Source organism: Neltuma alba, unplaced genomic scaffold, assembly GCF_004799145.2.
Source record: "Neltuma alba isolate B1F8T4 unplaced genomic scaffold, ASM479914v2 tig00013347_pilon, whole genome shotgun sequence".
In the NCBI taxonomy this organism is placed as follows: Eukaryota; Viridiplantae; Streptophyta; class Magnoliopsida; order Fabales; family Fabaceae; genus Neltuma; species Neltuma alba.
Window position 1 is genome coordinate 64,354 of NW_021637615.1, and position 18,165 is coordinate 82,518.

Consider the following 18,165-nt stretch of genomic DNA (forward strand, 5'->3'; position numbering starts at 1 on the left):
TTAAAAAAATTATTATACCCAATTAGACCTAGTAATATACTATTTTCAATCCTTAATATAAAAACTAATAATTCACTAATTTAAGTAAATTAATAAATTAATTAAGTTAGTTGTTTGTAATAATTTGGTGTTGTTTTTCCTAAAATACTCTTACTAATCAAATGTCATTTAATAAAACATTTAATATATACAATAACTGCAAGAACTACCTTAGAAAAAAAGATAAATATAATAGACAAAATGGACCAAAGTTTTATATTTAAAATCTCTTATTAAAGACTGGAAGAGGAGGTAGTATATAATCAAATTGAATTTGGCCAGTAAATGAAATTGTATTAGATAGTCACCAGAGGGGAAAATGAACATGATGAATCTGGTATAGCCCTGCATAACTTTCCATAAAAACTCTCAATTCAGCGGGATCAATAATGTACAAAAAGCTCTCTAAACTCTAATTCCTGGTTTTCAACCCGGTTCTTGCTCTGCAAGAACTAGTTTCCAAGGATCCCGGAAACAAAAATCGAAACAATATTATCTCTCCGCGAAGTAGAACTTAAACAACATTAACCAGGGGAGAGTATGATGAGCTCATAATTAACAAGACCCAATCATGAAACAGACACAAACATCATGGGATGGACAAGTGTATATGTATGTATCTATGTAATTATCCAGTCAGATTCTCATCATCAGAGCCACAAGGCTCCAGCATCCTTCAGGATCGGAACCAACTCGCCGGAGATATGTGTGGACATCACTCTTTCCAACCCTCCAAACAACTTCCCTCCCACGAACACCGCCGGGAACTGCACTCCCTGGCCGCCGCCGGAGAGCCCAATCTTCCTGGACAGCTCGGCGGCCACGGCGGCCTCGTCCGCCTCGGCTACCTCGTACACGGGGGGGTTCACGCCAAGGCCTTGTAACAACCTTTGCACCACGTGGCACATGCAGCACCCGCGTTTTCCGATTATTATCACCGCGTTCTCCGATACCATCGTGGCCACGGTGCCGGGATCCGCGCCATTGGCCTGTGCGGTAATTCCTCCGGAGAACTCAACCGGGGTGGCCGCAGCAGGAGATAGGTCACGTGAGGCACGTGCTCCGGCGGGGATCCAGGTCCTATATGGAATGGCTTGATGCATTATGAGAGAACAGAGAGAGAGAGAGAGAGAGAGAGAGAGAGCGGAGAAAATGGAGGAATGTGAGGAGAGGTGGAGGGGAGGGGGGGTTGTGGGTGAGGGCAGAGGCGGAATTATAAAATGGCGAAGACTCGAACGTCAACGGTAGTTGTGCATTGTGGTACGTCACCCCCACTGCGGGTGACGTCATGTAGCGTCACGGGACCGGGTCAACAGATTCGAAGAAGCTACGTCCCACTCCCACGCCACGCCCTCCCCCACCTCTTTTATTCCTCCACAGACATTTGGAACGCACAATTCTGTATTGCCATTTACCACCATTCTTAGTGTTTTTCTTTTTTGTCAATTTTCTTTTCTTATATTTATATCCTTGGAAGTTTGATTTAGTAAAAATGATTAGTTAATTACAAGTGTTGATCGTCTAATTAGTTCATGATCCTAAAAATCTATATATTGTCTTAGAATGGGATTTGGGTGTAAAGGGAAAAGTAATTGAAAAATGTTACTTCTTCACCTTACGTTCTTCTTGTAAACATTCATTTTTGTTACCTAGTATGCATATAGTATACCGTGAATTTCACCAATTCAGAGTTGGTTTGGTGGTGTAGACCTCATTTTTGGCTAGATTCAGAAAAAGGATTAAATACCGAATGATATTTTTTTTTTTACGTAAATTTCAAAATGAGGCAAATTGAACTTAGAGTCCTTCTTTTTTTTTGAAATATTAATCGTTAGTGGAATTTCCGCTCCAACAAAACAATAAATCTCGAAATAAAAAAAAAATGTAAGCCCCCCCCCCAAAATGAAAAAGGTTAGGTGCCACGATCATCTAATGTAATTTAAAAATGAAGAATAAGGTGTGGAATATATATATATGGATATATATATATAAAATAATTGGTCGTGGGAAGTGGCGAGGAAAATGTGATAGCATAAATTAATGAGAGGGAATAGGGGCGCCGGCCAGTGAAGTGAGGGAATTGGTAAAATTAATTAAAATGAATGGAGGAGAAATGAGTGAGAATAATAAAATGGAGTGCCGGACGGTGCGCCAAGGCAGGGACGCGTTTGGAAAACAACACGACGACGTCACGAGCCCACATTGGCTAATTCCATTAGGATCGGGTCAGGGAAAGGAGGGGTTCTAATCGGTGCGTCGTTGTCCACGTGGCAGCAATTCGCCGGAGAGAACATGGGATGTCTATCCGACATGTCGTTTTCGGGCGTGTAAGCAGCGATCACTCGGGTCAGGTCGTGACGTGTACCATTTTTTTTTAATAAAAAAACATTGGCTGGGTCAAGATGAATGGAAGTGATGCGGAAAGGGCCATCTTCGTGGAAGGGTGACGCGGCCTTTCCATTTCAAATGCTCTTCCTTGGTCCAGCACCTCGCCACGTTTTAATTGAGACGGCCCTTTTTTTTCTTTTTTTTCTCCAAATACAATTATCTCACATCCAATAACATCTTATCATTATTTAAGCACCGCTGGTTTTATTGAATTAGCTCTTCACGATGATCTTTTTTCCCCATTATGCTTTCCATTTTATTCAGTGGAACTGTGGTCATTTTTATTTATCTCTATAAATTGACTACAACTTGTAGAGGTGAACATATGGGCCATAAACACGCCCAAAAAAAAAACCATGTAGAGGTGAATTATATATGCATTGATATGTTGGTTCCATAGGTGAATCTGTTTATTTTATTAAAAAAAAAAAGTTGTTTATTTAAATAAACCGTATCAGGCTTATCTAAGATCGGCCAATGAGGCTATCCATGTGATAGCGTATAGGTGCGCCTATAGTTTTCTTTTATTTTTCATCAGTTTGACATTTATATCTTTCGGGGAAAAAAAAATAACGGGTATTTTTGAAATACTAATAACAAAATTAAAGTAAAAACCTAGATTTTTTAAAAATGTTTTTTTTTTATTGGGCGTGGGTTGGAAGACTTGGTAGATTAAATTGGGAAGAAAGACCAACAAGAGTTGGTCCAGTTGGTAAGGAGTCGACTCATAACCCATAAGATCGTAAGTTCGAATCTCGCTGCCGATGTGAGGACCTTGTTAGTGGGCGATCTATACTTCTGTAAGCGCTCTCTGAGCCTGGAGGTATGCCTTGACTCTGGTAAACCTTCAGAACCCAACTCACTTAAACTTTGTGTATACCCAAAAAAATTGGGAAGAAAGAACTAAAAATAGGACCAGTATGTTTTGTTTTTTGTATTTTTATTCCAAAGTTAAATTCACGTTGGAGTGTGGCACCCCAAATTCTCTTATTCATCAGGCCAGCAATCATTGAAATTGTTACTAAGAGATCTTACAAGAATTATTGAAGCTCATTAATCCCTCTAATCAAAGTGAAGATTAAAATATAGCACATCAATCATATAAAGATAAAGTAGGTAATTTATTTGAGAATTAACTAACTTAGTAGGGACAACTTGATCTTTATTTGCAATGGTAACACAAAAAGAGATACTCCTTCGTTTCAAAATACAAGATAAACTTTGCTATAGAAGTTTTTTTTATAAGATAACATTCACTTTTGTTTAAACATTTAATGAGTTTTTTTTTTCAATTTTAGCCGTAATACTCCTCCGATCCTTAATATAAGACTCATTTAACTAATTTGATTACATTAAGAAAGTTAGGTAAGTTAGTTAATTATAAGAAATGTGACACATTTTTTCTAAAATACCATAATCATCTTTCTTAATACCCATCTCCCTCTTTTACTTGATTATAATTGAGGGAGTATCCATGAGGGTAATTTAGAAAAAATTGATAAATATAATAAATAGGTCTTATATTTAGGACCAAAATCAATTCAAGAATTGGGTCCTATATTAAGGACTGGAGGAGTATATATTTTCTTTCCTCTTTGATTTATTTATTACATCTTTTATTTATTCTTTTCACTAATAAGGGCATATTTTAAAAAAAAAATAGATGCCTTCCGTATTTATTGTTTTAAACTGATTTTAATTAATTTCTTGATAAACATAAATAAATAAAATTTATCTTATATTTTAAAGTAAAAGGAGTAAAAGTGAGTGAAGAAAAAGTTCGGTGGGAAATATTATAAACTTGAAATTTGAGAAGGAAGTTTCAGTTTGGTTGGTAACTGAAAATTCATGCGTACAAATTTCAACGAGCTTGTTAAGATTCAAAAGGCAAAGGTACGAAATACTTTGTTAGGAATTTTCCATGTGTTTCTTTTACCATCTGCTGGGTCCATTTCATTGATGCAACTATGCAAGCAGAGATGACTTCCCCACCAAAACTTCGCCAAATTTACGCAAAAAGATCGAACCATATTATTTCCCAAAAAACAAAATTTGTGATCAATCAATAATATAAACATGTTGCATTTATTTCCTCAAATTATTTTTCCCATGAAAAGTGTGAATTGGTGCATGTGTGTATTAAGTGTTGATTAGAACAATAACCTCTATTTCATCATCACACTTTAGGAAAGAAATCTAAACTCCTAATTTTTATCATTATAAAATGAAGTTAAGACAAAATTATAATAACCTGAAAAAATATTCATAGTTAGTGCTTCGTGGTAGTTATTTTTAACAGAAAAACACTTGTGTGTAAAAAAAAAATTGTTTGGGCGAAAACCAAATTTTAAATTAAAAAGTAATTTTAAGATATATGAAATAAGTATGTACGAAAAATTTTATTTCAATTAACATGAAAGCATTTTTTGAAGGTGTTTTTCTTTCTCACCCAAACAGTCCCTAAAAGATAACCAATTTAAAGGCCCCATTCAGAATAAAATGCAAATGGGAATTAGAATGTATTCACCTCAGAAATCACGAAATTCGTTGTTCTAATCATCTACACCATTTAAAAATGTAGTTTTTATATTAGGCTAAGGATTGTTTAAAATTGGAAAGAAAAAAAAAAGTTGACCAACTATATATAGGGATTAAATGGACCACAAATCAGTTGCATGAGGTTTTACTAAGATTAAGTAAATTGTCGCTGCCAACAAATTAAATGATTTACTCTTGACAATATATATGTGTGAGGTTTTGGATTAATTAACAGGTTCATCACGGTTGCATAATTAAGCAGATCAGAGGACCTGATTCTATCCATCCACATCGACAAAGAACCATAGGATGATTTGGAGCATCATGATTATGTTTTGTCCAGAAACCTTTTTGACTATAATTATTAACCACATACTTTCATCAATTTCAATATAAAATATATGCCGAAAAATACGAATGTAAAGTATGAAATTCATTGCAAGTAGCTTTGTTCGTAATATAAAATGGGAACTCTTTATAATTATTTACTTTTCAATTTTTTTTATAAAATCAGAATCTTGAATTAAAATTATCCAATATTTTTAAATAGGTAAAAAAAGTTAATATTTATAGAATTAAGGATTTTTTCAAATAAAAAAATTCAAACCCCTAACGTATGCATTATTTGCGGTCTCTTGTCTTTTGTATTCAATCGCTTTCATCCGTGTGAAAGTAAACACACGCACCTTCCTTGTTCTATTTCGGTTCCATAAAGAAAGTACAAAAGGGACCACATTTATCAAGTTAATTAATGAAATTTCATGTTATGATTTACAAAGATCAATATCCAGCAATTTAAAAAAAGAAGTGGGATAACCACGAAACGCACTTGGCCGTAAGCAGTTCTTTTTATAAACGCATCAGCACTGCAGAAAAATTGGATTTAAAAATATTATATTTCTCGTCTAATCTTGACTGGGAATGTGGTCACCTACTTAATTTTATTTCGTGAGGTCCCCAAATGGCATTACCAAAATAATAATAATATCTTGTGCCTCATTCAATCAAGGTTTGATGACGTTGCAAATGACGGAAGCCCCCAGATATTTAACTAATTAATTAATCATGACTTGAGAAGAAATTAATTCTGGAGTCAGTTTTATTAAATCAAGTAATTAATCTTTGCCTGCGTAAGCATGTCGTGCCATGGGATTAAAAGTTGCGTTTGGTAAGAAAACATTAAAAATTAGAGATAGGGATTATTAGAATTGAAAAAATCTATTAAAAATATTTAGCCTAAGAGATTGCTTATTATATGAGATTAGCCAAATCCATGTATGTGGGATTGGGGAATACCATGGAGGGAAGTAGTATTCCTCAATCCCACCTCTATGAGTCTGTCTAATCTTATATAATAAGTAATTACTCATGCTAAATATTATTTTAATGATTTTTTTAGTTATAATCCCAATCCATACCCTTTATTTTTAACGTTTCCCACTAAACAGGACCAAAGAATAATTAGATAAGATGTCTGAAGGCTGCCGTTACCCGTTACAAAGAAACGTGCATGGCCTGTAATTTAATTTTGGTGATACCATCATTAGGAATATGTTCAAAATAAATCAATAAATATATATACACATAGATCCGTTATTTCTAGGATGCTTCATTTTTCTAGATGTTCAAAGCAAGCATCGGGTTTTATTACCTTTAAGCCCCCACATATATATAGGGTGTAGGACTTGTTGATGGTCATTGTGATTTGTTGAGATGATTAATAAAGATTCTCATTTGCTTAACACACCTTTTGGTTTTCTAGTTCCTTTGACTGATTTGCTCTTCGGTGAATAAACTTGTCGCACAACAATTAAAAAAGAAAAAAGAAAAGAAAAGCCGGCATTAGCATTCAATGGAACGCATTGCATGTGTTTTTTTGGTCTTATTTATAAGGCGCTTTCAGCATATTTGACACGGATAAAATTTTTTTTTAAAATACATTAACTCTCCATTAAAATATAACAACTTTTTAACTTTACCCATATTTAATATATATACCTTTCAAAAGAGATAACTACCTACATTATAATAAATGAAGGACAAAATAGTACATTCAGAAAATTTAATAAAGTGATTTATAAATAGGACAAAAAAAACTGTCTCTCTTTGTCTTATAAATATGATTAGAAGAGTAATTGCTAAAAATGCTTTAACACGTCAATATTCTTGTTGTTCATTGATGTGGTAACTCTCTTGTAAAATATAAGGAGGAGATTGTGGGTTCAATCATGTTAGGGGTGTTTGGCAAAACCAAAACCAAAGTTTCATAATCACTTTTCCGTAAAACGAGATAACCTCCTCCACATATTTACTTCGTAATCCGTAAAAGCACTTCTGAAACCATGGTTTGGTTTCTATCCAAATACCCCCTTAGTGATCTGAAACTGTTTACGCCCAGACTTTTTTCTTGTACTGCCCGAGGCCCAAAAAAAATAACGAGACATCCATTTTGCAAGCAACTTCTGGTGCTCAGTACTTTTTATTTTTAATGTAAAATGGTATTCAGTACGGTGTCGAGACTTTTAAGCAAACGGCATTGACAAAGCCCTACAATCCCAGATGGACCTAGTCCAATACAGACACAAATCACAAAACCATAGTTTATTGCTCTCTTCTTTTGGGAAGGCCGTGGGGAGGAGATGACAACATGGACTGTAAGCAGCCCCCAAGTGGTAAACCACCAGCCCACAAGAGGTGACCCTCTCTGGAAAAAGCATCAATTTATTTTAGTTACGTATTATCTATAATTTACAAATATTATTAGGTGAAAACAAAAGACAATAAAATATCTTAAAAATTGCTTAAAAACAATTCAGTATGAGTGAATTTCAAAATTTTAATTTAGACCTTTTGTACTATTTTAAAATTTTTAAATATTATAAAATTACATAAATGTCCTTTACTTTTAAAAAAAAAAATTGCTACCTCAACACTTCTAGCTAGTAGAGTTCCGACACTGGCGACCCTGCCAGTGGCCAACTGCCGAAGCTCCGACAACATGTCATTAAAACTTCGGTGACTACTATGTCAATACTCTTTAAACTATTAACTATATTTATTTTTAAAACTCAGATGACTATTTTTGTTTAGCTACTGATTACTCTAATATTACGATTGACTATTTTTATTTTTAAAATTTTGATAATTACTTTTATTTAGCTATTGACTATTCTAATTTCATTATTGACTATCTTTATTTAAAAAATTCAAAAAATATATTAAGTATTGTTAGAGATCTAATGACTACTTTTATTTAGTTATTTACAACTCTTTTTGTTTAGTTAATAACTATATAAAAATAGTCATCAAAACTTTAAAAATATTCACTAAAAATAAAAATAGTGTTGTCATTTCAAAACATTTTAAAATTCTAAAATAATACAAGGAATTTAATTTGAAATTTTAAAATTCACCTAAGCTAATTTGTCTTTTAGTAATTTTATCGAAATTCTAGTATCCTTTCCCCATATTATTATCTCCCCTTCCTAATATAAAAACTAGTAACCAATTTTTTAAAAAATTATTTCGAACAAACATAAGTTGACATCCTTAAAATATCTGCTCTTTAATAGAAATCCCATTAACATGTATAATCATAAAAATATTTTTTAAAAATAAATTATGTAAAAAAACAAAGTAAATTAATATTTTATATTTGCGATCAAGCCAGAACCCCTACTCATTAATTTTAATTCCAAAAATGAGTTCTCATCTACAATTTATAGTGCTTCAATTACAGTCGTCATTTATAAAAAGAATACAGCTGGAAAACCTCCGAGTTCTATTCAGCAAAAGTAACCACATTACTTGAATCAAATATCAGCATCACATCAATCAAATATCAGGTTTCTTTGAAAACATCAGGTTTCTAACTGAAAACAGCTAGCTTTTACTTAAGTACAGTTGCCTCAGACTACCTTTGCTCCCTAGTGAATGCCATGGAAGGGACTTGGCGGATAGCCTCCTCACTTGCAATTCGCAATGTGATTTTCCTGAGTCAATGAAAAACCGAAGAGCCTGCAGCTACTTTTATAGGACGAAGTCAGCTCTTGACCATCTCTCCGCGGTGATACAGAATCATGAGATGGTGAAGTGTCCATTTGTCCATGCTCAAACATGCCAATAGATTTACTTCTTCCCTGAGTATGCCCCCAGAAACTAGGCCCGTAAGATGAGACCGATGCAAATTTTCCGGCTCTGATTTCAGACGCGTGCTGTCCTCGACGTTGCATTTTACTCTCCATCCTCTGATTTGTAGTGCTATTATGGTAGTCATGGTTGGGAGTAGGATTTGCTGCTTGCTGAAACATGAAAACCGATGATGGAGATGACACTTGCCCGGATGGAACAGAAGGATGCACATTGGCAGAATTATCCTGCACTGAGGCAGCCCATCCATTCCTGGGACGCGGCACTTGACAACTGTCGAAAATTCCATAGCGACCATTTCCTTGAACATCATTACCAGAAAAGGCTCTTCCATACGGTTGGCTTGGAAGTATTTCTTGACCTTGCAAGACCTTCTGGAATCGAAAAGATTCACTAAAGCCTATGCCATTGCACGAAACATCAGAATGCACCTGTGGAATTCTGAAATTATTTCCTGTAGCGGCAATCCCAGAAACGCTTGAACCAGGATGGCGCCTACTTATTTCAGAAAAGGGGTGGCTCTGAGCACTAATACCATCAAAAGGAATATTAACACCCAAAATTTCTTGACCTTGCAAGACCTTCTGGAACCTCAATGATTCCCCAAAGTCTGGTGTCCCAATCCCATCTAACAGCAGAAAATAAAGCATCAGAAAAGTGACAGGTATAAGGATAACACAAACTATAAGCTCCAGAAGATTTCCTAATAGACTAACTTGGAACTGGAAATTCTTGTTTTGAAGAAGGCAAACCAATCCTGGTCCTCTTTAAACCAGCTGCATTGAAGTTGTTGGGAGAGGAAGCAGAACCGGATGGCTCAATTTCCCACGGGGAAACCCTGTTATGCCTAGTGGCTTCCATATCTTCCCACCTTACCTGCAAAGATGGGAAACATCCAGCAACCAGTTATAACAATTAGTACCTCAAATGAAAGACAAGACATGTGTGAATAAATTATTGACAGGTACGACCTGCCAGTCCTAACCAAGTTGGAAGTGCAACTAGAACAAATTCCTTATTCCACAAGAAAACGCAATCTAAGTTAATGTGTAACTACGAGTGAGTACGGGGGTTTATGTCACTCATTCATTGTGTAACAAGTGATTTTGACTAGAATCGGAATCCTAGCCACTTTATTGAAATTTAGGTAACTGCTGGTAATCAAGGAAATATCCTCATTTGTCCAAAATCAACGTCAAAAGCCACTTTCAGAAGCCTTGTCATTAGATATTTTACCCAGCCTCCCTCCCCAAACAAGGAATGAGATGCAGCAAGTAGGCGAAAAAACTTTTGGGTTCTCTACGATTAGCAATATAAGATCTATTAAAAGGTCATGAAGCAAAGTGATCCTGGAGGCTTACAAATTGGAAGTTCAAGCAGTCTGAGATAACCGCTGGTATTAGGAAGACATATGGGAGGAAATTACGGAAGCAGCCAAGGATAGAAGAAGATGAATCCACTGGTCAAAGCATTTATCCTAGAGCTCCAAGAAATGAGGAGCAACTCTAATTTGCAGCAAGCTACTAGTCTTTTGAGTCTAAAACCTTGTAGGGTGTGTGGGACTACTTTTGGGAGACTACATTGCTTTGTAATGGAACTGGATTGTTTTCAGGACTTATTGTTGAAGTGTGTTGGGGAGGGAGAGACCTGGCCTCTCGAATACCATGGGAGAGTGCTAGCTATGTTCCTCATGTCTCAATGTAATCTTTTGTTGAGTAGTTGCTGCTGTGTTCATTTTGGTTTAGAGGGAAATAGGGCTTTGGCTTGAATTATTGAAGCTTGATGTATCTTTGATTCAACATTTGAATATTAATATCAAAGCCTCGGGATTTTTCCTCATTTATTGCTGTTTTTGTTTCATTTCGCTTGTTTGTTTCATGTTTAGTGAATTATTGCCGCAGGGCCACACCACAGTCACATGCATGTAAAGTAACAAACTAATCCCACACATGTAAATCTAAACAATATTTAAAGTGAAAAAATGATCCCAAGACCATACCATAAGGCATCTCCATTTAGATCCGGGCCATCTAACAGGATCTGCATCGCCAATTCCAACAACTAATCCTGTGCACCTGCCCAAAAAGAAAAAAAATCTAAGATTTGCTGCTGATACACTATCTAAATGCTGTAACACATGCAAGACAAACCTTCGTTCTGCAGCATCTTCAGTTTCAAAACGCATCCTGAACCTCATTCCAGCTGAATAAAATTGATCAAGGCCCTTCAAAAATTTGTTGAGTGGAATTATGAACTCTGACGAGCTCACCCTACAATCAAACCACAAATATTAGGTGGAAGACCCTAATCAGAAAACAAAGGTAGCAACAAATAAAAACATCAGAGAATAGTGACTACTACTTAGTGGACCACAGACAACTAACGAAGGCTTAAACCCCACAGACACACATCTCAGGCTGCACTGTTCGACCAGTGTTCATAAACTCAGACAATAGGCCCTAAATTCTACAGTACGATTATAACTCATTTTTTCCATCAAGATTCGGTTTTCTTGTGGAATTAACTCAGCCAGACAATGCATTAGCAATAAAAATAGCAACATTAGCCATATCAAGGAGTTCTTGTGATATTATTTTGGATCATTAGTTATCAGCTTGAAGGCTGGATTAAGAACTGAAAACTGTACGTTGGTTGACTAGCAGGTCAAAGCGCTAGTAGGTTAACGGCGAAATAAAAGTGGTAAGGTTGGCAGGCATCACTATGAATCATCGAAAACATGTAAAACTGTCAGAACTATCAATAAGAAATGAAGCAACAACTGACAAAACAGAAAGAGTCAAGATGAGTTCGGTGCATGTGGGGTAACTTAGCAAAACACCCTTCCGAAGTCATGCATTTTAACCAGCATTACGCTCTGCAAAATAGGATCATATTTGTATTTACTGCAGAAGAAAAAGCAAAAGAAGCAGAAAACTACCTTGGATTATAGCAAACGCTAAAGGCACATCTTGCAGATATTGCATTGACCACATCCATGAAACTGCTGGGATTAAGATGCAGGCCAGCGGGAACTGAAAAGTTAGCACCACATTTCAACTGAGATGCCCTGCGAATCCCTAATCTCAGAACTCCATCTTCACCCCTGGCATAAAACTTAAAATGTTATCCATGTTTGAGAAAATTAATCAATGTTTGGTGGAATCAACTCTTTATACCTCAGAAACAGTACAGCATCTCCAGACACAAGTTTCTTCTTGTTTACAAATGCACTCCAACCAGTTGTAAGCAAATGCCTGCGAGGCTGCCCTGCTCATATATTCAAACATCCAAAATAGAGACCAGAACAGGACACATTTTTCAAGTCAACTCCAGAAATTATAGCCTCAAACATAGGAATGAGAAAACATGACACAAGTAACACACCCCTGTAAATATGCCTGAACTTCCACTCCAGGCCATGCAGATCCTTTGCCACAAGTTCTTGCGAAGGACGCTGTTGATTGTAATCCTGAAATAAAAATTCACCAAAATTACCACCTAATAACCGTTTAAGCATTCATATAGAAAGACAAACACAGTTCTGGTTACAGAACAGCTTAAGCAAAAGGTTAAGCCCCAATAAAATGACCAAATAAACACTAGAACAGGGTCACGCTAACAGGAGGGGAAGAAAGAAATCATAAAGCATAATTACCAGCGGAGGAAAGCAATCTTCAGCTGCACGCCTAGGCACAGAGAATCCCCCATGAGTGCTAGTATCAGAAGCTGTCAGGGTCTTGCAGAACATATGTGGCGTTGTAGACTTCACTGCAGCTGCAGCATCCTCATCTTCACAGTCAGCATCGATTTCACCTTCCCGAAATCTTCTTTCAGCTTGCTATGACAATGATCAAGTTTATGCAAATTTTAAACCAAACGTAGAAGGTACTCTATTGTCTCTTCAACTGTCTTTCTCTCCTATTGTAATAAGCCGGTTATATTTATATTTAACCACCTTCCTCCTCTGGTGGGGTTGTTGACGGACCCAAAACTGGGACTGAGGACAAGGCTGTGTATGGCACCCTGATAGGACCTATCTAATCCTATAAACATAACTTGTACTACAACACCATACTCTATCATAGCATCATAAACGGTCTTTTTAGCCAACATCATATGTTTCAAGACTAGGCACCTTACGAATTCACGATTAACATGCTAAGATTCCTCGTTTTCCTTCCTTTTTCAGCATCTCCCCCAAACACTCAAACAAATCAAACAACCATAGAAAAGATAGCTCACCTCACTTTCAGGAACCAGCGACACCTGACAGTACACCTCGTCTATACCTTCCTCCGCCTGCACAGGAAAAAAGCACACGTATTTTGCTTAAAATTAATATAAACCATATTCTGGTTACCTTCAATATGGCTTGTATGTAGTGAATATTAATGCAGAGAAGAAAGAAATAGCAGCAGAAGATATATTTTTTCAAGCACTTAAACAGTGCATAACCACAAAACATAAGCAATTTACAGTTCTTAGAACATCAATTTTCTAAGCGGCGTAACAGAAACCCTACATTTTACCCACATAACGAAATCGAATTCTGAACATACAAATAAAACAGAAAAGGTAAAGAAACATGGAACACTTACATGGAGCTTAACATCTGCAACGCGACAGAAAACATGGGGTGGGATATTGTAAGCGGAGACCGGAAGATCCTGAGCCTGCTGCTCAAGGTGGCCCTGTGGGAAGTAAACCACGATGCTTCCTTTTTTTGGTAGCGAAATCATTGGACCCGCGCACGCGTGCCATAGCTCCAAGCACACGGACGAAGGAGAAGGGTAGGTGGAGGCCGAAATGCTATTACCGGAGTGAGAGGACAATGAAGCAGAGGAACCCGACGACGGCGTTTCGTCGTCCTCAGTAGTGTTGAGATCGATCAAACCCATCACAGGAAACAAAGCCCTAGAGACAATGCTAAAGAATCTAACAACAAAGGGAAGAGGGTTGCGCAAAAGCTGGAGATAAAAGCCTTGGAGGAAGGAGGGATTTCAAGAGAGTGATTTCATGCCTGAGCATTTTCAGAGAGCGTGAGGTGGGAGCACCTTTGGCATTGCCAAAAGAAGCTGACCCAATACTCCAAAAAGAAAGAGACTCTCTTTCTGTGTGTGTCTCTCTCTCTCTCTCACCTCCCACTGACCTATCACTCTCTGCTAATTTTCCTTTGTTTCTTTTTTTGGGCTCTTTCTTTAACTTTTTTCTCGCTGAGGAGACTGAATGAGTGACTGAATGGGGAGTTTTTGGGTTTGCATCAAATCAAGCTTTCATTGTGATTTAAGTTGGAGTCTCATAAAAATGGCCTTTTCTCCCTCTTCCCTGCCTTACTCATTTCTCTTTTCTTTCTTTTGCTTGTCTGTAGGCTGTGAAGCTGCTGCTGCAGCAGCAGTGCTGCCTGCAATTGCTGCAAACCTGCAATGCTGCGACTGTTTGGGTGTGATGTGTGGCAGAGACAGAGAGAGAAAGAGAGAGAGAAGAAGAGCGATAATAAAGAATCAAGACTGTAGTGCCTCACTTGTGAGGCTATTGTGTTGGTTAAATTCCAATAATGAAAAAAAATTCACGAGAAACTGAATCAAAAAGAGTATTTATGACTGTACGGCGTCCTGTATTTCCGGGCGGATGTCTATTCTGTCCCCTTCTACTCCGCCAAATCTCACACCTATGCCCTCCTCTCCCTTATCATCTTCCAAAATTTGAAGCTCTCTCTGAGAAATTAAGCCCCTGATCTCATTTCTCTACATGGGTTTTGTGGGGATTTTGTTTGTGTTGTTGACCGTGCCGTTCAACCTTTTACGGATCCTCCTCCTTATTCTGGTACCCTGTTCTTTGCTAGTACGAACCCGAGAGACCAACAACACAGGCTATTGTACTACTACCATTTTCTGCAATTCTGTATAAGGGTTTTTGTCCGAATTTGTAAAATTCATCTGAGTGGGCTAACCAGTATGTAGGAGATGATGAGAATAAGAATATCTTTAGTTGCTCTCAGGTTAGGGTTTGGCAGGCTTTGGTGATTAATGATGAGAGTTAGCAGCAAAACATGGACAAGTGGGAGATAAAATGGGGCTGGCGATCGTTTGAAAGTAGCATACTATTTTATTTTTTTAATTTAAGCAAAATCATCTTCTCTTTTTTCACTTTAGAAAGGCCTAATTACTTTGCCTACCATTAGTTTTGACTTTACCATTACAGTCCTGTCACAATTATTAGCTGTTTTCTTAGACAAAAAGCAATGGCAAATCCGGGTCATTGTGCCTAACCAATTAGGGAATTGGGAAATTAATGAAAAGTTTTATATTTATGCTTCCTAGCCTAAGATCATAAAAGCCATCTTAGGCCACCCTTTGCAAATTTGGAGCTATTCGCTTGCTTTTTATATTTGACATGTTAGTTAATCATTAATGCCCATGCCTACAACTTAGATTGTGTCTCTCTATATATCAAACTTTTCTCCATTTATTTTTTGCTATGACCTACCTATGAATAAATAAGATCTGAATTGAACAGTATTCCTCTGATTCTTTACACAAAATATTTCAAACATCTTCCATGCAGACGAAGAGAGATGAGAAATTTTTTGGGGGGGGGGGTCATTGAAAATTTTATCAGTAATAATAACTTGAACTAAAATACACATATTCTTATGTGTATATCGTGCTCAGTAAAATTTAAAGAAAATTTTTAATTTTTCCAAGGAAAATTGCTCATTTGTTTTTTCTTTTCCAACTAAAAGATAATGTTAAGACACCTGCTTTGGTCAGCCCCTCACGAGCAGAGGTTGTTGAAAACATCACACCCCAAAAGACTAATAGTTAAAGTGGAAGAATCCTTGCTTCAAAATAACCTTCCCACCATGAGTGTTCATGACAGGGTGCTCCTATTTTTCAACTGCCTTCATCATTAATGAAGCGTCCAACGGTGATGGGGGCTTCTTTATGAATTGACATTTAAGAGAGAGAAAGAGAGAGGGGGGGTTGAGAAAGAGCTTTCATGGAATGCCATGTTGCTATCTAAAATGCGAAAAAGGCGTGGGATCATAATATTGTTTGAGAAAAGCAGAATTAGGCACAACTCATGACACTCATCCATCCCGCCACAACAACAAGCATCATCTCATTCTCCTATAACACCACTGCGTTTTTTCTTTTTCCTTTTTTAGAAGCAAAAAACGCGCTACATATTGCTCCACGGTCCCCCTAATTGTGGCATTATCACTCTTATTATGTATATTTACAAAATACACATCCGTTGTCTCTTTTTTGACCTTTTGAAAAATAAGCAGCAAAGATATTTATATGGCAGAATTACAAGGTCTGAAAAAAAGAAAATACTCCGTAATTACTAGTAAATCCCAATAATAAGAGAATATTTATTATTTATTATTTTGAAACTTGTTATTGCAGACTTTTTGTTGTTATTAAAAGTTGTTACTAATTATATTTCTTATTTGAAATAATACAGTAATTCATCCTATTCATATCTACACTTTCTCACCCCTCTCTGTTCTATCTCCCCTTAACTTTAAATCATCTTAAATATGCGTACGATTTTTTAGGAAAAAATGTTCAATGTTGATGATTTATCATAAAACCACGCATTCCTTTTTACTTGTTATATGGTGTCATGAATATTTTATAAATATTATAACTTGTTATGAATTTTATTACACATATTAATACGGATTGTATGGATACATTGATGCCGATTAAATTTCATTATTGGATGTAATCTCGATAGATTCAACTGGTTCTTATTTTCAACGTCATTTTAGTTTACACTGGCCGAAAAATGTTTAACATTAAAATGAATTAAAGCCATGCACAAAAATTTAAAACTGAACTGAAGTCATCTCACACTATTCAATAAGAATGTAAGTAAAAATTTAAAATTCCAACCCTTGTAGTACTCATAAAATTTTAACGACATGACTAGCCTCTAGACTCTGTAGTGAGATAAGCTACTCTTAAATTTAATATTCATTAATATAGGATCTGGTTTTGATTCTAAATATATGATTCATTACTCATATTTATCAATTTTCTCTAAATTACTCATATGGATACTCCCTAAACCATAATCAAGTAGAAAAGGGAGACAGGGTATTAAGAAAGATGATTATAGTGTTTTAGGAAAAACGTGTCACATTTCTTATAATTAACTAACATACCTAACTTTCTTAATCTAATCAAATTAGCTAAATGTGTCTTATATTAATATAAATGAAAAATCCTGCTATATTTCTTTTTATTATGACAAGAAAGTTTAAGCATATGATGGTGACTCTGTAATAAGAAATTGTAAGCATTTTATTAAGAGAATTATTAATGTAAATTTAATACTACCTCTAGTTTTTAATATAATATTTTATTTCATTTTTATTTTAATTTTAAATATAAGACCCCAATCTATTTTATCTTTTATATTTATACTTTTTTTCTAAGGTAGTTCTTTTAATAATAGTAGTTCTAGCTAATACATTTGATTAGTAAAGATATTTTAAAAAAATAATATTTATTTATTATAAATAACTAATTTAATTTATTTTTTTGATATTTTTAAATTATCCAGCTAACTTTCATATTTAAGATCCGAGGAAGCAGTATAATGAAATAAAAAATCCGATTTTGGGGGACGGGGACGCTGAGGGTGAATGTGATATTTACTTTAAGGAGAAAATAGGAGAGAGAAAGAGGAATGAGGGGAAGAGAGAGAGAGAGGAGCAGCGGAGGCTACCCTACAAGGAGAAAATAGGAGAGAGAAAGAGGAATGAGGGGGGAGAGAGAGAGAGGAGCAGCGGAGGCTACCCTACAAGTCCATAATTCTGATGGTCCAGACCCTATCTCGGATAACCCGGACAAAACGGGTTGCCACTCATTGTCCATCTGGTTTTGCCCCCCTTCCTTCTCCACGCGCCTTTTCCTCGCGTCCCACCACCCTCCTCCTCCTGGTAAAAATGAAACGGAATCTTTCACAAAAAAGCTCCTGAGAGAGAGCAACCAATTTTGTTGCTTCTGTGCTTTTGGATTAGTGTTATAATTTAGC

At 36.1% G+C, this 18,165-nt stretch overlaps 2 protein-coding genes across 2 annotated transcripts; both read right to left on the reverse strand.

The window, feature by feature from the left end:
* Positions 1 to 365: 365 nt before the first annotated feature.
* Positions 366 to 1,206, reverse strand: LOC114736628 (glutaredoxin-C9-like). Its single transcript, XM_028924510.1, has one exon. It carries the CDS (start codon positions 1,140 to 1,142, stop codon positions 690 to 692), a length of 453 nt encoding a protein of 150 aa, XP_028780343.1. The 5' UTR covers positions 1,143 to 1,206; the 3' UTR covers positions 366 to 689.
* An 8,318-nt stretch (positions 1,207 to 9,524) lies between these two features.
* LOC114736627 (auxin response factor 3-like) lies at positions 9,525 to 15,090 on the reverse strand. Its single transcript, XM_028924509.1, is given in 11 exon segments — positions 9,525 to 9,683; positions 9,686 to 9,742; positions 9,831 to 9,990; positions 11,114 to 11,189; positions 11,265 to 11,384; positions 12,053 to 12,217; positions 12,291 to 12,381; positions 12,499 to 12,583; positions 12,770 to 12,952; positions 13,357 to 13,413; positions 13,713 to 15,090. Coding segments are annotated over 11 exon segments (1,314 nt in total). The 5' UTR covers positions 14,013 to 15,090; the 3' UTR covers positions 9,525 to 9,663.
* Between the last annotated feature and the right edge of the window lie 3,075 nt (positions 15,091 to 18,165).